Here is a 22,621-nt window from a genome sequence, read left to right on the forward strand (position 1 = left end):
TTGTTCTCATATTTATAAACATTTGTGAGTGTGTAAGAAGGGAAAACGTTAAGCTTCCATCTTATCTATTAGATTATAAGCATGATAGACTCATGTACATTTCCCTGCTAGTCCTTTAGCATCTTATCACGCATGGTGTAGCGGACACTCAATAAGTGGCACTAATTACGCAGCCCTGATGCCAATTGATAACAAAGTGCTAATCAAAGACTCTTCAATAAGCATAGAGTCAAGGAGAAGTCGTGCTATTTTTTGGATATTTCATGCCTACTTCCAGCTTCTCTGGGTCAGAACAAAGGATTACTGCTACAAAATCTCATTTATTTCCCTTCACACTGTATGTTAGCTGTATGACCAATGCAAATATGAATATTCAGGAAAAAATAAAATTCAAACAAAAATCTTTGGTTTGTTTTCAGTTTATCTTTTTTTTTATTAGGGTTTCAGTATGGAGTTTGAAATCCTAATCAACATGGAATTTAGGCCTGTTTTAATCTTTCTACCTCAGATATCAGGCTGCCTAACCCTGATTAGAGTGATGAAAGACTACAAAACAAAATGAAGGAGCCTATGAAGATGAAGGATTAATCCTATCTATGGACATCTTTGTAGTTGAATTTTAAAAGTGACCTTCTTGTCCTGTCAGCTGCTGAGCATACTGAGTCTGGAAAGAGTAAATGCTTTCATTCTCATGGTCCCTTAGCTGGCTAGTGGCTTAATACTGTAAAATTAGAGGCTAGTAGCATTTTGATGCTTTCAAATATTTGTATGTCATAAATCTGAGTTACAAAGTTGATTGTATATATGACCTGTGAATTTAATCTCATTGTTGTTCTACACACACACAGACACAAACACACACATGAAGTCTTATTTGGCTTTAAAGTGGTAAATCATTTCCAGAGGTGACCAACCACTGGAATCCATGACCAATATGGCTGTTCCTCATTTCACAGATTCTTGGAGAAACCACTCTTAGAGCTCCATACAGGGCACTTTGACCACATTGTTTTCTTTTTCTTTTCTAACTTTGCACATAGAAATCCCATGGGATGGGAGCCCATTTTGAGAAACGGGTCACAGCAACTTTTGAAATGTAGGCAGATAAGCAGTTGGTGTCAGATTTTCTCTTTGGGGAAAAGGAGATAAGGAAAGTTAGTATATACTACAGTGGTAACTCAGCGAGGTTCTGTTCTGGTGGTATGTTGTATAAATGATCATTTTTGACAACAGTCTTCTAGAGGAAAGTTTTATGCTGTCTTTGAGTTATTAATAGTACATGGCACTGGTTTCGATTCAGACTTGGAGCTGAAACAAATCATCATAACATTTTTTTTTTCCTGTTCTTGCATCAGGTGTATTCCAAAAGCTTCTGAATTTATCCTTGGAATAGGAATGAAGAGTTTACCAAATACAGTACATTTAATGGGAAAACCAAGTCAAATTGAGATGTAATCTCAAGGTGTTTTTATACCTAGTGTTCATGTACCTAGTCTTTTCAGAGGCTCATTGGTTTCTGTTTCTGTGATGTGAATTTAATTGATCTCAATATAGGCTTAAAATTCAATAAGCGTGTGACTATTCGCCATGTGTGCCGTGAGCCGTCACACAGGCCATGCTCGTGTAATCCTTACATGCACCCTGTGAGGAATTACAATCCCAAGTTTTCAGATAAAGTCTCACAAAACTCTGACTCATCCATGATTATGAGACTAATTGGTGATACGATAGGGATTATAAATCAGGTTATTTTACCTTCAAACCTTTTATACTTTCCAACAAAATTAATTTATAAGAGAAAATCTCAAAAACACTACGATGTACACATTCTATTGATTGTTAGAAGATCAGCAATCTCATTCATCAAAGGAAGATTCTGTTGCCGACTCATTAAAGGAAGTTGATGCAGTGTATGGTTAATGCCATTGTTAGCTGTATGACCAATGCAAATATGAATATTCAGGAAAAAATAAAATTCAAACAAAAATCTTTGGTTTGTTTTCAGTTTATCTTTTTTTTTATTAGGGTTTCAGTATGGAGTTTGAAATCCTAATCAACATGGAATTTAGGCCTGTTTTAATCTTTCTACCTCAGATGTCAGGCTGCCTAACCCTGATTAAAGTGATGAAGTCAGGCTTTGGAGTCAGGCCAACACAGGGATGAACCCTGGCTCCACAGCTGTGGAGAAATGTCATGACTTTGAGTAAAGTTGTTCGTGTTTTCACTTCTAGAAGTCTCAGTTTCTTCATCTACCAAACAAAGATAATACAACGCATTTCATAACGTTATAACAAGAATTGAATACTGAATTTAAAGCATTTAGCAGAGTACCCACCAGATAGTACAGACTTTTTGGTAGCTATTATTAGTAGCAGTACTGGTGAGATAGGAAGAAAATATACAAATTGATTAAAGAAAGATGTGCATTATTGTTTTCAGGGACATATGAAGACTTTCTTATTAATAAAATTGTATTGATCTCACTGCAGATTTTTAGTGAGAAACAGCCTTTACATAGTATTTATAACTTTATGTGGTGCTTTTTAAGATATTTTAAAATATGGAGCCAGATTAGAATATTTCCAGATTATGTCCATATTTTAATTACTGTTGCTAATAGATTGGGAATAGTGGCATGAATAAATTCTAGACAGGTGAGGAGTCCTCAACCCTTTTTTAAAAAGTATGCAAAAATAATTATCTACAGTATATTCTTGGAGTCATTGAAAAAAATTTGTACAACTATTACACAATAGTTATACAAATTTTTGTATAACTTTGATAGGCTCTTAGAGAACAATTTCTCCCCTTGAAAATTATTCACTTTCTGCCAGAGTTAATATCTAGCACAATAGGTCAGAAATTAGTCTGTAAGTCAGGAGAAATTGATTGGTTTTCATTATATGTAGATAAATTAATTTTGTTAAAATTTAAAAAGGTATACAACTGATTTATGGCAGAGAGTTTGGGACTTTAAAAACATTCCTGGTACAAGGAGTCTAGGTTGGGAATATGTAGAATTAGTCTTCAGTTACATATGTATACACAGATATGTATGCAATTAAAGATTAATTATACTAAGCTGAAGTTTTCCAAAATCTATGTATACCCGTAGAGTTTCTTTTTTTCATTTCCTATAGATATTTAAAAGTATTTCTCCATATAGACTTGGTCAAGATACATCAAAGTGTTTAAAGTCATAACTTTTGAATATTTGTCTATATACTAAGTACAGAGAACCTTATGCAAAAATGTGAATTTTAAGTATGCAGTCTTTGCAGATTTAATGCATCATGAGGATGAAATAGATAAATGTAAGAATGGTTCATCCTTTTATGATAAGCTAAGTTTCTGTTGCTGAGAACTGACTTTTGAAAATATGTATATGAAATAGGATTAAATGGATTAAAAAAATCTCCACTTGTAAACATAGAGGGATGATGTGTATTTGTGTGTTATGTGTGTGTTCCAGCTTATTCATACCCTTTGTCACCCTTTTAATTATCATCCTTTTAACAAAGCAGTGAGTTTTCATGTTTTAACCTTTAGGTCTTCAATATATGATCTATTTTGAAACAAAAACATCTCAAATTCAAAATATAATCCCGTTTTCATTTCTTTTCTCAGATGATGAAACATGCTTGGAATAATTATAAACGTTATGCCTGGGGAAAAAATGAACTGAAGCCTGTATCAAAAGGAGGCCATTCAAGCAGTTTGTTTGGTGAGTAGAATGTGCTTTGGCTCCTTACTGACAGTAACTTCTCTCCAATCGACTGAACTTGTGGGTGATGGAAAAAGTTTGTGTGATCCTCCAGACTGTGTTGCTAGGAAACTTGCATACCTGATGGAGGTGTCTGCAGGGAATGTGCGTAGTGTGTCCTTCAGATAGAGCACTGGCTGCACTTTAGAACCACCTGCATCCCTTGAAAAAATACTGATGCCTGGGGCACACTTCCAGAGATCCTTATTTAATGGATATGGGCACAGTATCATGATTTTCAGCTCCCATGTGGTACCAAGCAGAGGAACATTTGTTGGCTGCATTAACTGCTTCCTGTCAGGTAAAAGCTGTGTCTTTATCAATAAGCTGGCCAAGGCAGCCAGCCGTGGTGACCTTCACTGTATCTCAGTGACTCTCAACATTGGCTCTAAATTTCTCCTGTTTGTGCAGTGCAAGAGAAAGTGAGGATGGAGTCGTCAGTTATTTAAACTTCCATTTATCCACTTTGGCATCATTTTATTGCTTTTGGTCCTCACAGCATCCCTCTGTGATGAGTACTCTAGGTATTAAAAACATTCCCATCGTGGAGGTGCTAGGTAACAGAAGTGTTAGGTAGATTCCTTGGGTCACAGAGCTACCCAGTGCCCTTCTCACTGAACTCAATTCCTCTTCAGTTCCCACAATTTTGTCTATAAGTAACAGGATGAAGAGGAGGGAACCTTGGTCTGATGCTTCTGAATTCACCATAGAAAAGGTGACTTTCTATACTTTAACTAAAGGTGTTAAATAGTATCAAATCATATAACAACAGTATCAGCTGACACTATGTGCCACGTGCCATTTGTGCATCTTCTCATTTAACCTCATTATTATATGTATTTTATAGATGAGAAATACGAAGCTGAGAGAACAGCTTGCCCAGTGTTAGCCACCTACTAACTGGCTGAGCTGGGACTTGAACCCACATGTGGCTAAGGTCAGAGTCTGCTCCTAATCACCCCATTATGCTTTTCCATTTATTTAGGACCTTCCATGTGTTTGGCTCTCGTTCCAGCACTGGTGTTAAGAAACACAATACAAGTCTCTGCAAAGTTCATGACCTAGTGCAGAAGACGTGTGTGTAGATAGTGAATTATCAAAGCACCAGGTGGTTCAATAGATATTCATAGGAAGTTCTGAAGAACCATAGGCTCTCTGGTAGGGAGAAAGGCATTGCAGGAATGGTTAGGGAGAGCTGGAAGAGTGGGGAAAAGGCTGGCTGGTCGATCACAGTGACACACTTTAGAGATGAAAAGAGCCACACCTGGAGTCGTGGCAGTACAAGTGATTTCAGATGTTACTAGAGTAGTGTTTTTGAGGACACGGTGACTAGTTAACGTGGGTGATGGGAGGTAGGAATTGAAGAGAGAAACTCAGAAACTTCATGCAGACTCAAAGGTCTTAATTTTTTATTGTTTACTATAACTTTAAAAAATTTTTAATTCTATTTTTGCTTTTATCTCTATAAGTTGTTCATAGTATTAAGACGTCAGTTTTGTGTAAATTTGCCATAGTCTTTTTTTTTTTTTTTTTGTGGGACGCGGGCCTCTCACCGCTGTGGCCTCTCCCGTTGCGGAGCACAGGCTCCGGATGCGCAGGCTCAGCGGCCATGGCTCACGGGCCCAGCCGCTTCACAGCATGTGGGATCCTCCCGGACCGGGGCACAACCCCGTGTCCCCTGCATCGGCAGGCGGACTGTCAACCACTGTGCCACCAGGGAAGCCCACCATAGTCTTTATCGAAGAGATTAGTTGGCTCTCTGTTAATACAGTGATAGTTTTTTAATTTATTATTAAGCCTTAAAAACATACTGATTCTCTTAGTATGGAATGTGGAGGTGAATAAGACATGACTTCTCTATTCTAAGGAAGTTTACAGACTAAAAGGAGATGCAAAAAAGTAGTTATAATGGAAGACAGAAAGTGGTGAGTGCAAGAGCAATGTAAAGACTTCCTGCCGAGGGAGTTCAGAGGAAATACATGAGAGTCACGACTGGCTAGGAGGATGGGAGGAGAGGTTAGGATCAGTCAGGGCTGCAAAAAGAGGGGGTAGAATTCCATTTTTGAGTAATGGTTTCTTAGAGCTATCACTAAACAATTTTAGATCTAATTATAGTCAAAGAGTTTTGCACAGGTGCACTTTGATGTAATTACATTAAAATTAATAAGTGTGTTGCTCCTTGGTTTCAGGTCTTTTTTTTTTTCTTGCTAGAGAATGCAATCCCAAATGAAATTTCTAAGAGATTCATTTTCTGCAACTCAGAAGAGACTTTAAAGATTAGTGTACCAATCTATAGCCTGTGATAGTTTTTAGTTTGGTTTCGATGCAACTTTTCAATTTTCTTTCACTGAAAGATGTTTAGACTGTGTTCAGTATTCTTGTTTACCAGTAAATTCAGTATTATCCACTTCCTTTCCAAGGTGTGGTCAATGTGCATGTATGGATCTGTCAAAGGTGTTTTACTGAGTAAATATTTTTCTGATATTTTCAGGTAATATCCAAGGAGCAACAATAGTAGATGCCCTAGATACACTTTTTATTATGAAAATGAAAGACGAATTTGAAGAGGCAAAAGCATGGGTTGACGAAAATCTAAATTTTAATATGGTAAGTTAAAAAAAGCTGCCAATTCAGTTCTTAAATCTCAGTTAACATAAATAAATTCTCTTGTGGGGCAGATTATTGTACTGTACCCTAGCAGAAACAAATAATGCAGTTTTAAGTAGTATCATACTATATTCTTAACTTGCCCTCCCTTACTACACAAATCCATGCCTTTGTTTTTTGGCACACTAAGAGTAAGGAAAAAGAAATTAATATTTATTAAGACCTACATGTGCCAAGTGTTCTTGTTCAAGTCTCACAACAACCCTGTGAGATGGGTATTATTTTCACACCTTTACAGATTAGAAATCGGAGCCTCAGAGGCTTATCTAGACCACACAACTAGTTGTGTGTCAGGGCTGTGAGCCTAACACAGGTCTGTGTGACTCAGTGCTCAATGCTTTTGCACTGCACCATGGTGCGTTATTGTGACTTTGTTAGATGAACGTTTGTTGAATGGAGCCCAGGGTGCCATGGTGAGCTGCAGTTCAATGAAAGACCACAAAAGAAATTGAAATAGAGAAGTTTATTACTTAACAGGTCTTGAGAAGGTACATGACTCACCCGCAGGGGCCACACAGGGAGATCAAGGCACACTACAGACAGACAGAAAGACAGGACCTGGGGCACATGCCGTTATGAGGGTGGGTGAAGTGCTTTGGGGTTCCAAAGCTAAGGCCAAATTGGTCAATTCAAACCAATTGGTAAGCTCCACAGTGGTCTTTTCTAAGGGGTGCACAAGGGGAAGACCCTGGGAGGTGGGGGAGACATGATCACAGAGGGAGTCATATCAGGAACTGACATTTGCTTGGGACTCTGGGGCTGTTAATCGAGGGCACACTCTTGCATGAGGGGCTAGTGTCCATTTAAAGCTCCTGCAAGACACTTGGCAAAACAAAATGACTGCCAAGTCAGTAATACCATGAAGTAGCTCATCTCAACACTCTACTGCATCCAGCAGCAGCTGCATCCACTTTCCCATAAATAAGCCTTTAACCTTTGTTGATTGTAGACCCTTATCAGTTTAAACTTTTTTTTTTTTTTTGGCCACATCATGTGCATGAAGGATCTTAGTTCCCTGACCAGGGATTGAACCCAGGCCCCCTGCAGTGGAAGCTCAGAGTCCTAACCACTGGATTGCCAGGGAATTCCCAGTATAACCTTTTGTCAATTTATATATGAAATATTTTTTTAAATTTCATATATGTACTATCATTTTTAACAAACCTCAATACCCACTGTACACCAAGGAAAAGGTTCATAATTAAGGACAGTGGACTCTTCTATTACTACTTCTTGATAATTAAGGAGGGCTACATCTTGTTAGAGCTAATCTAATTCCACAGTCATTGCTTTACCTTGTAATGAGGTTGACAGAGAGCTTGTTTTAAGAACAGGAAAAGTTGACCCTGGTGTTTTTGAGTCATTCACTTATGTTTGCGTTATTGGTGTTTTTTTAAGTTCAGTTATACATACGCACATACACACGTGTGTGTGTGTGTGTGTGTGTGTGTATTCTTTTTCAGATTCTTTTCCATTATAGGTTATTCCAAAATACTAAATAGAGTTGCCTGTGCTATGCAGTAGGTCCTTGTTGTTTATCCATTTTATATATAGTAGTATGTATCTGTTAATCCCAAATTCCCAGTTTATCCCTCCCCCTTTCCTCTTTGGTAACCATAAGTTCGTTTTCTATGTCTGTGAGTCTATTTCTGTTTCATAAAATAGTTGCCTGTGCTATGCAGTAGGTCCTTGTTGTTTATCCGTTTTATATATAGTAGTATGTATCTGTTAATCCCAAATTCCCAGTTTATCCCTCCCCCTTTCCTCTTTGGTAACCATAAGTTCGTTTTCTATGTCTGTGAGTCTATTTCTGTTTCATAAATAAGTTCATTTGTATCATTTTTTTAGATTCCACATATAAATGGTATCGTGATATTTGTCTTTCTCTGCCTCACTTATTTCACTATTGGTATTATTTTTAATCTGAGATTACTTTGCAAAAATTCTTGTAAGCCTCTTGTCTATCTGGTAAGCATTTGATAATATCTGTAAATCTCCATAACCAATCACAAGTAACATGCAGTATGTTGAGAATGGACAAAGAAAGGGTGTTTCCCTGCTGACCCCTCTGCTTTGTGGAGCTCCTGTTCTCCCACAGACCAAGTGAGAATACCAACATAGTTCAGAGTGTAAAGGTAGCATAAAGCTGAGTCTTTTTCCTACCTCTTTGGATTAAAAAATGTATATAAATTAAAAGTTTTAACATTTTGTTCCTGCTCCTCTAATTAATTGCCATATGTACCCCGTTTTGGAGATCACTGACTTAAAGTACAAGCAGATGAGTCTGTGTCTAATCTGCCTTATAATTGAATTTAGAATATAAAGGAGACAGTATTCCAATACAAAGGGACCTTGGAGATTGATGTGTTCAGTCTTTTTATTTTAAATATGAGAAAACAGGCCCAAGGAGTGAGGGATTTTATAAGGTTCTACAGCTCTTTGGTTGAATATGACGTCTGGTAGCTCAGATATTACCAATAGAACTGAGTGTGAAAAATTAAGGCAATGAACAAAAAATTAGATTTCCTTCTGAGGGTTTATTGTTTCTTAATAATACTTTTTTCCTGCCTTGTTATTTTTGAGTAAATTCAGCTACCTACCAGTAAATAATAATGAGCTTGTCTTCAGCTTATATATGGAGGAGAGAATGGAAAATGTGTTTCCTCCACCGTCCCTCACCTCCAGAAAGGTAGGGGAATGAGAACTAGATTCTTCCAGAGTCTAATGATGGAAGACGGGAAAGTAGACTTTAGTGACATGAGACCCGAATAGTGTCCAGGTCCCTTGTCTGGCATATATAGCATTACTGCCCCAAACCTCCCCCAAATACGGCAGCAGTTCTTTGCTTTCATGCCCAGTGGTAGCCTGAGAAACTCTGGAATCATTTATTTAAAAGGACTAAGCAAAAAGGCCTCTCAAGGTAATAGACAAGGTAACAGAAGGCAGTTGGCTGGCCTCAGACCATGAGCAGGTGACATGAATGTATTCCATGGACCGTGGGGACCTATTAGGAAGCAGAGGGAAACCAATAGAGGATATCAGAGTATTTATTTATTTATTTTTATAAATTTATTTTTTTATTTTTGGCTGCATTGGGTCTTTGTTGCTGCACGCAGGCTTTCTCTAGTTGGGGCGAGCGGGGCTACTCTTCGTTGCGGTGCGCGGGCTTCTCATCGCGGTGGCTTCTCTTGTTGCAGAGCATGGGCTCTAGGCGCACGGGCTTCAGTAGTCGTGGCACTTGGGCTCAGTAGTGGTGGCTCGCGGGCTCTAGAGCACAGGCTCAGTAGTTGTGGCGCATGGGCTTAGTTGCTCTGCGGCATGTGGGATCTTCCCGGACCAGGACTCAAACCTGTGTCCCCTGCATTGGCAGACGGATTCTTAACCACTGCACCATCAGAGAAGCCCGGAGTATTTAGAAGAGAAGAAGAGCAAATTCTTTGGCTTCCTTACTTGTAAGATAAAGGGATTAGGCTATAGGTTGAGTGATGGCTAAGATACTGAGCTTCGTTTCTTTAAAATTGTATTTTTGTATTTTTATAAGGTTTTATTCAATGAGTTGAAAGATTTTTATGTAAAAATATCGTTTAAAGACTGTTATTGATAGTCTTGGGTTATACCCTTCAAAATATACTTTAAAAATATACTTTTAAAAGCCATAGTCACAGGTCTCGAATTTCTGTTTATTTTACTATTCCTAATTTGAAAGGTCTTGAAACATATTTGTTGCAGTTCTTTCTTTGGGTATTGCCATATTTTCCTTTGAAAATATAAAAGTTTATCAATAATATCTAAATGATAATACTTCCCATATCAAAATTAATAACAAACATAAATTCAAGACAGCTATCTTGATTTACTCTCCTAATCATTTTTTTTTTTTTGGCCGCGTTGGGTCTTCGTTGCTGCTCGCGGGCTTTCTCTAGTTGTGGCAAGCGGGCTTAGTAGTTGTGGCTCTTAGTTGCAGTGCACATGCTTCTCATTGCAGTGGCTTCTCTTGTTTTGGAGCACAGGCTCTAGGTGCGCGGGCTTCAGCAATTGTGGCACATGGGCTCAGTAGTTGTAACTCTCAGGCTCTAGAGCACAGGCTCAGTAGCTGTGGCACATGGGCTTAGTTGCTCTATGGCATGTGGGATCTTCCTGGACCAGGGATCGAACCCGTGTCCCCTGCAGATTCTTAACCACTGTGCAACCGGGGAAGTCCCATCTCCTAATCATCTTAAAGTGCTTCAACTTACAATTTTCTAGTTGGTTTTATTATGTCCCATTAAAGAATTTGTCTTGTATTCACTCTTTCTACCCACAGATTCAAGTGATTATGTCAACAATTACACTGTTTTTTTTCCTGAAAAATAACAGAGGTATTGGCGGCAACAGTGACTTTATTTTTTAGTTTAAAGGTCCAGATTGGTCTCTTATCCAACCGGAATGCCATCCTATTCTTCAGGAAAATAAGCTGTAGGGTTCTCTATCTGAAGGTTTTAAATGGATCTCAAAAAGCAACTTTGGATCTTCTTGAATGCCTGAATGAGTTTTTGACTTAGGTCCAGAGCTCCATGCCATGGAGCATGAAAGAAGTGACATTTGCCTTAGTATTGCTCTTGTAAAAGCTCTGTTTTAGAGCAGCATTACATCCTAATGGTGCAGATAACTGAGTTACTTATCCTGTCGGATGGAGTTATTTAATTTGAAATTCTATCCGAATGCTAATCAGTGTCTGCTAAGGGTGATGATTTGGGTTTTGGCTATAAGGATACTGATCTGTTCCCTCTGACCATAATTAGTGATACATAGATTGGACTGCTACTTGAGGGTCCTTCTGGACCTTCATGGTGAAACCAATCTACTGACAGAGAGAAGATGTTGATCTTGCCTATCTTTGTGGCCCAAAGAATTTGCACTTTGTTCATCTAAAGAGATTTATCATGTTACTTAAATATGAAGTTAAAAGCTGCTCAGACGTATGTTATACTAAGCTATAAAGTATAATGTTGCTATTTAATCTGTTAAAAGGAGTTGTAATCCTCAGAATGTTAATACAACACATACTTTAAAGTACCATTTATAAATGAATGTGTATGCTAAGCCTAAACATAGGCAAGGCTTATAGGCAATAACCTCTCTTTAAGCAATGGGTTTGTAAAGTCTCATGTTTCCACTGGTTCTCAGTAAGGTAAAGCATAGTTACCATATGTTAGTAGCGGAGCAATTGTTATTAAACAATTATTGCATTGGTTTGTAGTGGGACAGTTGTTATTAATGCTTGCTTGTTCCTCGCTTATAGCTCATTGAGTAGAAAGCTGACAGGATGTTTGGAGGAATAGCTAGCAAAGAAGTATTCTCTGATCTTAGGGCTCAGAGAAATACTCTTTAAAAAAACCAACTCTAATAATTGGGGCCAAACACTGAGAAGAGGATTAAGATATTTCTGAAAATGAAAGTTCTTTTCCAAGAAGTCTTTTTCAATTTAATGCAATCAATCAGACCTGCCCTGCTGTATGGAATCATAAGTTAAGAATTAAGGAGAGGGCTTGCCTGGTGGCGCAGTGGTTGAGAGTCTGCCTGCCAATGCAGGGGACACGGGTTCGTGCCCCGGTCCGGGAAGATCCCACATGCCGCGGAGCGGCTGGGCCTGCGTGTCCGGAGCCTGTGCTCCACAACGGGAGAGGCCACAACAGTGAGAGGCCCGCGTACAGCAAAAAAAAAAAAGAATTAAGGAGAATTCCTTAAATTTGATGCAGGTTTGATTCTGAATAATTATCATAAGGCCTGAAGGTGCAAAGAAACAATATATCTATTCTTCAAGGAAAGTCTGCGCCTCTGTAGTTCTGCAGTCAAAAACTGTGGCTGAATCTGTTCTCCAACCTAAATTTGTTATTAAAATGGTCAAGCCCATTATTATCTATCATTTTATAGATAATTTTGGTAAATAAGTTGCTTATAAAAAATACAACCTAATTCCTCTGAGTTATTTAAAATACTATCTTGTAAGAGGTTGATCTTTTAGGCACTCAGGTTGAAACAAGGATTTTGAAGTGTTCACTTTCCCTCTTGTCTGGATATGGTTAGATTCTTCATGCCTGTGAGCTCCTGATCTGTTTATCTGAAGGACACCTTTCCCAGTAGAGAGATGGAAGATAACGTGAAGGGTGGGGGGAGGGAGCCATACAAAATGGTTTATTGAATTAAACTTTTTTCCATTTTAGCAAGTTTTATCACTTTATCTCACAATTTTACATATACGTATAGTAAGCCAGAGGACAGCAATACTAAAGAAAGGGATAAACTTAAGGTGGAAATTATCAGTCTAAGACACCTAAAGCAATATGAGAGATAAGTAGTGAATCCTAGTTTTTCCATGATTTCACCTCTTGATTTTAGATGTATGTATTTATGTATGATTTATGTATGATTCTGGTTAAGTGTGTTCTTTGATTCAAAGGCTGTTGGTAGAGGAAACTCAAAGTGAAAGAGCAGTTTCTCCAGTCCACATGGTTTTGTGGGTAGGCCTTAAGCCAAAAATATCCACCTTCCACTTGCTCATCAATTGTGAAATTAACTAGCAGGTGCTTGCAGTTTAAACAAAGACTGGATCTGCTTCTCAGACTGGTGCTCACATACAGCTATGTACTAGAAGCCATGGACTACGTGGGGCATATTCCTGGAATGTGACCTTACTTAAAGATTTAAGGGATTTAATCTCATTTAAAACAAACACAGATTGAAGGAGACTACAAAATCTACATTGTTAAGATAAATCCAAAAGATTTTAGTGTTGCAGGCTGTTTGGGGCTTCCCTCCTTTACATACTGTTCTCTGCCTGCCCTAACCCCTCTCCTGTCATTAGGGTAAGTCACTGGAAAAGTTTTAGAACATCTTAAAAAATGCTGCATGAATATTAATAGGATGCATATCTTCATTTAGATTTAATAAGTTTATTTTAATGGAAATCAGAGTCAGAAGTTTATAAAATTGGCCTCAAACCCTCAGATTGTAGAAGTTCACTTCTGAAAACCCAGATATCGTATAAAATGTATCAAGCCCAAAAGGAAGCTTGGTCAGGATACTGTATTTCAAAAGAGGATTTGAAACATGACTCCCATGAGAGTCAGAGAAGGTATATCAGTTTGCATTCTCGTATTTAGAAGATTATGATTCTGGAGTTTCTGATTTTCCAAGAACCCCTGAGGAAGCTAGGCCTTATTGGTTTACTTAAGCTGAGCTTTTGTGCAGTGGTAATGGCACTTATTTTATTGAGTACTTTACCCGTGGCAGGCATTGTGCATGGTGCTTTACATTCATGGACTTGTAGCGCCTTGTACGAAATGCACTGCCCCTTTTTACAAATGAGAAAACCAAGGCTCAGAGAGAATATGTGACTTGCCTGGGATCTTGCACTTAGTGGGCTTCTGAACCATCCTTCAGTCCCAGGCCTTTCTGACTCTAAGGTAGTGTTTTGATAGTCTGCTGCCCGCAGTCGAGCCAGCCAATTTATGTTTTTATCTTCTTAGTGTTTTTCATCAAAGGATCTGTAAAGAGTGACCTGAAGTGTATAAATTTCAGTCTGCTGACCTAAAACATAATATAACCCAAAATGTTAAGAGCTCTCAAATTAAGGTTTCTAAATAATTTAGATTTAACTTTGGAAAAAAAAAAAGTAGAAAATACTATATGCTGGGAATTCAAATGTAATTTTGGTTTTCAAAAGAAGGTAGATATGATGACTGTTGAATACAGCTAATGGTGATGTGACTTCCTGAGCGAGATCTTGAAAGACAAGAACACAAGTAACTGGGAACCTGTATGGATTCACTAACAAGCCAGATTTGCTTCTTGGATAGGCTCACCAAACCGTTAGATCCGAGAAATTCAAAAGACAAAGCACTGACCTTGAGCGTGGCACTTTGCAAAACCGTCTCTCAGTATCTTACAGACAGCGGAAGATAAATAGAATTTAGGTTCTAGAATACATTGCTGGATCAATAACTGGTTGTACCCAGTAGGTGACTGATGTCTTGCTGAAGATGTATTTATGATGGTGTTTGACATGGTTCAGTCTTCTACCATGCAGTAATTTTCATCAGATGTTTATATAAAAGTCCTGATTATCCAAAATTTTCATAGGAGGAAAAGAGAATGAATGTATATCAAATGAAGCCAAAGCTAGTATAAGAATATAAAATCATCTTAACAGACTTCAGTAGGCAGAAACGTGGAGGACTATTCTTAGGTTTAAAAACTGAAAAACACAAGTACAAATTGAGAATGATAGGATTTGAGGGTTTTATTTATTAGATTTTATTATTAGACGTTGTTACCTTTAGACATAAGAAGTATAGCTGTGTGAGCCAAAACAAATTAACGATTCACTTTCTCTTTCCTTATCAGTAATTTTGTGGAATATTAAAGCTTTTACCAATATTTATGTAATACTCATTCAGAGTAATACACATCACAGATAAATTGTTCCCATGTAAAGTACTTTAATCAAATTGTATTAGGTGCATATTACAAATTATGAAATACAATTGAACGAACTCACCAGAGTCTTATATTATGATGCTTTTGCCTAACTCTGGCCTAGTATGTGTCTCTCCCAAGTAATATTCATGACCTTCCTTTTGCAAGAAATTTTTTGAAAAATTTTTTTAACTTAAGCAATTACTTAGCTTTAATTTGTTAGATCCTTATACCTTTTTAGAGAAAGCATGTGGAAATTAAAGAAAATATACCTCTTTTTTTTCTTCTGGAATTGTTTTCGCCCACTAAAATGTAGACTCCATGAATTTGAGGACCTTATGAGTCTTCATTGCCATGTCCCTAGAACCTAGGACAGTGCCTGACACATAGTAGTTGCTTAATAAATGTTAAAGGAAATAATATCTCAGATGATTGTGACTAAGCTGATCTGCTGGATATGTGACTCCATATATTAGTTTGCTGTTAGCCCCTGTGATTTCAGCGAATTGTTTGACACCAGGCAAAAGTGAACAATTACTGGGTAGGCCTAACAAACATGAAAAGAAGCTAACAAAAGCTTGAAGCTGAAACCATACACAAGCCCCTGTGTCCCTATCCTCTGAAGCAAAAGGCTTTTTCTTTAGTCTTCTAGGCCTCCCCTGAGTCTCAAAAGGCTGGCTGAAGAGTTAATGATCAGGAAATATGAAGATGTAGAAACAAAGAATAGCTGTTGGGCCAGGAAACTGGTAACAAGTTAGACTATAAATCCGCCACATCACAGAATCACCGAGTTCCCAGTCCCCTGAAAGATATACATAAAGGCCTGGCACACATTCCTATGTTCTTTTTACAGGAAGCAGGCCCACACCAGATGAAAACTGCTGACCACAAGCACATAGACCCTAGGCCATTTGAAACCAGAAGGTTGATGACGCTTGAAATTTCACCTTGATGCCAACCAATCCGAGAATGGTGCACGAGCTGATCACACACCCTGCAGCCCCTCCCTCACACTGCCTTTAAAACCCCTCCCCTGAAAGCCATCGAGAGTTCCGGTCTTTTGAGCACGCGCTGCTCATTCTTGTTGCTTAGTGCCCTACAGTAAACGTTGTACTCTCCTTTACCACACACAACATGGTGTCAGTAGATTGGCTTTAGTGTGTGTGGGCAAGTGGACCCAAGTTTGGTTCGGTAACAAAGTGTACCTACCATCTATTGTAGGTTAGCTGTGCTAAATTATCTAGTAATAGAATGTAGGACAGATCCATGTAGTAGTCAAATATTGTAAAATAATAAAAGTATTGGCAATAATTACTAATTATATGCCACAATTATATGACCATTAATAAAGATACTTGATGCATTATCATGTGAGGTGATATAGGAGTCAGGATAACAGCTCTAAACCAGGAATCAGAGTAGTCAAGTTTAAATCCTGATTCAACCACTTATTTATTTATTTATTTATTTTGTGGTATGCGGGCCTCTCACTGTTGTGGCCTCTCCCGTTGCGGAGCACAGGCTCCAGACGCGCAGGCTCAGTGGCCATGGCTCACGGGCCCAGCCGCTCCGCGGCATGTGGGATCTTCCCGGACCGGGGCAGGAACCCGCGTCCCCTGCATCGGCAGGCAGACTCTCAACCGCTGCGCCACCAGGGAACCCCTCAACCACTTATTAGTTGTCTGACCTTAAGAAAGTCATAGTAACCACTATAAATCTCAGTTTCTCTGTTTGTAAAATGGATGTAAGAATAGTAATTATTTCACACAGTTGATATAAGACTAAATGACATAGTCCATGTAGAGATTAGCACAGGATATAGAGCTTTGTAAATAATAATAAAAGCAAGCTATTATTGATGTATATAAGAGCTGTTTTAACAAGGTACAACATATATTATTATAATCTCCTTTATGCAAAGATAAAATTTCTTCTCAGAGAAATGTGATCATCCCAGACCACAGACAGAACATTTGGGAACCAGTACTAGAACCCAAGTCACTCCAGCTTCAAATCCTATTTACATTCTAGCTGTGCTACTTTAAAATGGTGTGGGAAGAATTCTAGAATAATGTTGAACTACCAGCAAAAGTATGAAGAGTCTGAATGGTCTTTCGGGAAGAAAAACAGGCAAATGAATAAAATAACACAGAATAGAAAAATAGAATGTCCTGGGCCTGTCGCATCTGCCCAAAGAATATTGAGTATTGTATCTAGTGTTGAATAGAGGGAGGAAATAACTTCATTTTATAAATATTTTTATAATTGTTATTTTAAGAGTCAAAATTTTTTGATCTATTTACATGTGTTTTGACACTGTTAGAAGGCAGGGCTTTTCCCTCTTGTGTATAAATTTCTCTGGGCAAGCACGTAGGATTGAACAAAATTTAAATATTTCGTGCACTTTATCATGGTGATATTTTTCTCAGTTGTGTACTACCATTTATATATGAACCTCCTTTATTTTGTTTCCACAGAATGCTGAAGTTTCTGTTTTTGAAGTAAATATACGCTTTGTCGGTGGACTAATCTCAGCTTACTACCTGTCTGGAGAAGAGGTAAGATGAAAAGTGGCATATAAATGGGAATTATGAAGTGTCTTAAAATGATATTCTCCAAGTAAAGTATGCTTTTTATGGTATCCATTAAATTTTCACGTTTTCATGGGCCTCTAGCATATACTGAATTTCTTATAATAAGTACTAATTAAATGAGCACACTGGGAAAGTCTGACAGAGCATGTTGTCAGGAAATGTTAGGCAGTGCCTTTAAAAAAGCCTGGCTCCATTATGTTATGTGTGGTGTGATTAAAACTACAAATTATATATGCCTATGGACAAAGTAAAGAGTTTAGTATAGTGGCAGGTTTGTGGATTTCTTTCTTTAAAAATTATTTTAATGTTAGTATAATATTAACTTAATAAAAACTTTTTTGAAATAAAGCTTGGCAAGTGAGATATAAAAATTAGAGTATTTAAGAAACTGAGGGGGTGAGTGAGATACTCAGCTTCCCAGTTAGAAGTCCTGTAGGCCAGTAACCCTACATAAAGTGCTTTGCAGCTCCTCCTAGGTTGGAGCTTAATTAATTATCGCTGCTCAGAACAAAGAAGGAATTTTTAATTTAGCTGCCTTTTATCAATAGATTAAGAAAGGATTTTTGTATCATGCTCATGAAGAGCACAGGTGCTATTATCCTGAAAGGTTTTGGACAGCTTTATGAATAACAACCTAAGAGTCCACTAAGAGTCATTAGAATGGACCTCACCTTTAATTTCAACAGTGTTAAAAGCTGACATCAGGAAAAACAGTCACGTATTTCAATTGCATATCAATCAGATTTGTGTTAGCCTGAGCAATCTGGCTGGGGGGAAGAGGGGATCTTACCAAGTGTACTAGTTCATGTATTTCTATTCTCCTTCAAACAAATTTAAGCAGAGCAATATATGCTTAATGAGAAAGACTGCTTTACTTTGTTTCTCGTCTCTCAGATGCTTTCCTAGTCATAACAAAACAGCCTGTACGATCTTAACATTCTCCTTCTTTTTAGATTTTATTCTACCATAGAGATTTTCAAAGTATATGGATGGCTTCTATATTTCCCTGTATCTGTCCTGTTTGTGATAAACCCTGTTCTTCATTATCCTTCTTCTTCCCTTTTTCCAGTTGCACATAACTTCATTTGTTCATTTTGATGTAGGATGTTCTAAACGCTAAGCCTGGGAATCCATATTTTTAAAAACTCATAATTAAAATTAATTACTGTTTTTTACTAAAGAAGTTTATACTTTTAGAATATATGTCTTTGAGTATCCAGTGCCTGTGTATTCTCATTGTGTTTGGCATGACATACTTAGGATGACCTTGGTTTTAACTTCCTTCATCATTTCTGTGGGGTGAGACAATTTGGAGGAAATAAGGACTTCATTGTATCTGGGCTTAGATAGAGTAATGGAGCATGCAAAGAGAAACAATTATGTATTTCCTCTAAATATGCATCATGTAGATTAGGATACTTTTTTACTCATAACAGTATCTTAAGTTTATATACCTGTGTTTGTTTCTATATGTGTGTATGCTTACTGGAGACATATGTTTATATACTGATATAAATATAATACAGATATAGCTTGCCTACAGATAAAATCATCTGCCTAAGACGTTGTAAGGATTTTTTTTTTTTTTTGCGGTACGCGGGCCTCTCACTGTTGTGGTCTCTCCCGTTGCGGAGCACAGGCTCCAGACGCACAGGCCCAGCGGCCATGGCTCACGCGCCCAGCTGCTCCGCGGCATGTGGGATCCTCCCGGACCGGGGCACAAACCCACGTCCCCTGCCTCAGCAGGCGGACTCTCAACCAGTGCGCCACCAGGGAAGCCCTGTAAGGATATTTTTAAATTCTATACTTAGCTAACTTTAGTAAGAAAAGGACTGCAAAAAACACCTCCATTGAAAACAATTATTCTTTTAGTATATATGCTTTGTCCTTATCCCTGTGCAAAACATTCATTGTGTTAATTATATCTATATTTTCTGTATTTTAATTTTATATGCGGTACGCGGGCCTCTCACTGTTGTGGTCTCTCCCGTTGCGGAGCACAGGCTCCAGACGCACAGGCCCAGCGGCCATGGCTCACGCGCCCAGCTGCTCCGCGGCATGTGGGATCCTCCCGGACCGGGGCACAAACCCACGTCCCCTGCCTCAGCAGGCGGACTCTCAACCAGTGCGCCACCAGGGAAGCCCTGTAAGGATATTTTTAAATTCTATACTTAGCTAACTTTAGTAAGAAAAGGACTACAAAAAACACCTCCATTGAAAACAATTATTCTTTTAGTATATATGCTTTGTCCTTATCCCTGTGCAAAACATTCATTGTGTTAATTATATCTATATTTTCTGTATTTTAATTTTATGATAAAAGTTACCTTAGGTATTTCCTTTCTTATATATCAATACTTTTCTTTGTTTCTATAGAATACATTTTTAATTTTAGTTCTTAAAGATTCATCTTCTCAGCATAGTTTTTGCTAACTATTCCCTAAACGTTAGACAGTTGGGTTGCTTCCAGTATTCCTATATTTTGAATAATGTAGCTATAATCAGCCAATAAATATATTTATCCTCTAAAGTGGGATTGCCAAGTGAGAAGCAATTAGTATAAGACTGTTTTACCATCATTTCCTGTTTCTTCCCCCCAGTTATTACCTCATCACTGATGGTTGCCTTTCATTTGACCAATGCACTCAGGAGAATTAGCTGTCAGGAATGTGATCAAGGAAAATTATTTTACCCTAAGTCTGAGCTTGATCTATTTGTCTCCATATCAAAATGAAAAATTGGGCATTCGTTTGATAGAAAGCACATCAACATGGCCACATTATGGATTAGTTGGTTTTAGATTGTTGATAAAGTTCTATGCTACACACTCTTTTATAGATCAAGGTATTACTAAGATAGTCTAGGAAAATTCATCTTCTTAAGTTATCTCATAGAGGGACTACTAAATCACCATAATTTAACATTCTCATTTCATCGCTGAGGTTCAGGAGTATTCTGAGAACATCTTATAAATCACCATCAGAAGTATATAGGCCCACACTGATGTAAGTTCAAGATTCTTACGTTTATGTTACAAAGACAGAAGAGGAAATACCACTGACTTGCGTTACCTGCTTCAGGAAAATTACAGTTAGAAACACTGAACAATAATCTAGAATGTCAATGGACCTCTAAACCTACGAAAAGAACAATAGGAACACGAAATACCTGTTGACATATACTTTGATTACAGGGACATATTCAAAAACTTGAAATGCCCTAGCTCAGTTAAAATATTTTGTAGTATTATTTTTTTAACAAAAGCCGAGCCGCAAGATTTCCAGAGTCTATATAAGAAATGCAGATAAGCATGAGAATTACAAACAGATGGGATGAAAATACGATGAATACCAAATACTAAATGATCAGTAATAAAAATAAATAAAAGAGATAGCATTGCTCTATTATAAGCTCAACGGAAACTAAAGTCCTCATTGGAGATAGTAAATAGCATCTAGAATATCATTACCCAAATTATGTTCTACAGACCACTAGTTTCTTTAGATATGGCAGGATAAATCTGTATCTGTATATATACTAAAAATAAATTTGGAAAAAGTTACATCCTATATTCTTTCTTAGAAATTCACAATTTACAGAAAAAGAAACTAATTTTTTTTATCTCTGTATTTCCATACTTACTTAACTATAACCTCCCTCTTTTTTTTTTTTTTTTTAATGTAACATCTGCTAACACTGAGTTACAAACATTGTTTCCCAGAACAAATTTTGGGAAATATTACTGTAGAATAAGAGTAACCAAAGCAAAAGTGATATTGAAAATTGGCAAATGCAAAACAAGACATTTCAAGAGAAGATGATACACGTAGAAAATAGCATGTATGACTATACCACATTATTATTATTTGCTTGACAACAGAAATCAGTGGCTGTATTGAGCAGAAAGTAAACTTAATGGGATATAGTAATGCCACAGACTCATAGAGAAGGCTGAAGAAGAAATTGGAACTAGCACTCTCAAGTTGCCACAGAGGATCTCTATGGCTCAGCAATCTCTCTGGGTCACCCTAGAATTAATAAACATGCACTAATTTTTTCCTACCCTTGTCAAGACACAAAGTTCCAGAAGAAGGAGGTCAATTGGCAGTTTTATTTAATGTGGTCCCTTAAGGATCTTAGGAAATGAAAGAGAGGTTATGATAAAAAGTCTTCCACGGGGTTTGAATTCAGTATCCCATGAGGACCAAGTATAGATAATTCCTGAATAGGAAATTGAAGGCCCTATTGGAAGGGTAGGAAGAAAAGATGTTTGGGAGTCAAGAAAAAGACATAATTCCACTATGATGAATAAGGGTGTCAGAGGAAATAGACAAGCTGTATGGAAACTGATAATATAATAAAATACTACTTAGGAAAGCTTTTCCTGATTTGAAAAACTACTTTATTCTGTAAATTGAGAGAGAACATTTAGAACTGACAAGGTATTTAATCCTCAAAGGAAACATTCAAGTAATATGTTTTAAGTATGTGAACTAGAAAAAGTCAACTCATCAAAGCTAAAAAGATTGAAGAATGAGCTTTCATTGAATAAAGGCAACAAGGGCATCTGACCCAAGACTGGGGAAACACACGTAATAGATTTTTACATTAGATCAGTTTACTCTGCCAAGGTAGCCTTCATTCTGAAGGCAGCAAAAGAACGTTTTCCCAAATTAACCAAAAGAAATCCACTGCTCCAGAGACACCACTACAAAAGATTGCTGAAGGACTTACTGAAAAAGAGAAGTAGCTAATACCTCTAATTTTAAAAATATCAAGGGGGAAAACATGAAGTGGGTAGGATTGTGGAGTAGGGAGGAGAGAAATAAGATTGAGAATGTGAGTGTAGTGGTGGAAAGATCTATTTTTTTCTCATAATAGGCTTCAGACGTTTGGGGTGCTGGACATCAATTTTGTAGAGTTTGTTTAGTGATGATCCTTATATATACTTTAGATATTAATTTACTGTTTAGCATTCATTATTGAAACTTTATAAAATAAAGGAATATGATAAACTGAATAGGTAATATTTTCATTTTAAAAGGTTTAACTTAGCAAAATGATATTAGATTACCGTAATTTTGCTTAAATTTGTAATTGTTTCTGTGGTTAATGAGCTAAATTGTCTCATGTTGAATAT

General features: G+C 37.4%; 1 protein-coding gene across 9 annotated transcripts in view; it reads left to right on the plus strand.

The window, feature by feature from the left end:
* The window catches only part of MAN1A1 (mannosidase alpha class 1A member 1), a 194,144-nt gene that overhangs the window by 36,099 nt on the left and 135,424 nt on the right, over positions 1 to 22,621 (plus strand). For all 9 annotated transcript variants that reach the window (XM_024758978.1, XM_024758981.1, XM_024758980.1 and 6 more), the window contains exons 3-5: positions 3,628 to 3,724; positions 6,255 to 6,370; positions 17,365 to 17,445. In XM_024758978.1, coding sequence (XP_024614746.1) covers positions 3,628 to 3,724; positions 6,255 to 6,370; positions 17,365 to 17,445 — 294 coding nt within the window. The remainder of the gene's footprint in view (positions 1 to 3,627; positions 3,725 to 6,254; positions 6,371 to 17,364; positions 17,446 to 22,621) is intronic.

The sequence above is a fragment of the Neophocaena asiaeorientalis genome, unplaced genomic scaffold, assembly GCF_003031525.2.
Source record: "Neophocaena asiaeorientalis asiaeorientalis breed wild unplaced genomic scaffold, Neophocaena_asiaeorientalis_V1.1 scaffold5, whole genome shotgun sequence".
Lineage (NCBI taxonomy): Eukaryota > Metazoa > Chordata > Mammalia > Artiodactyla > Phocoenidae > Neophocaena > Neophocaena asiaeorientalis.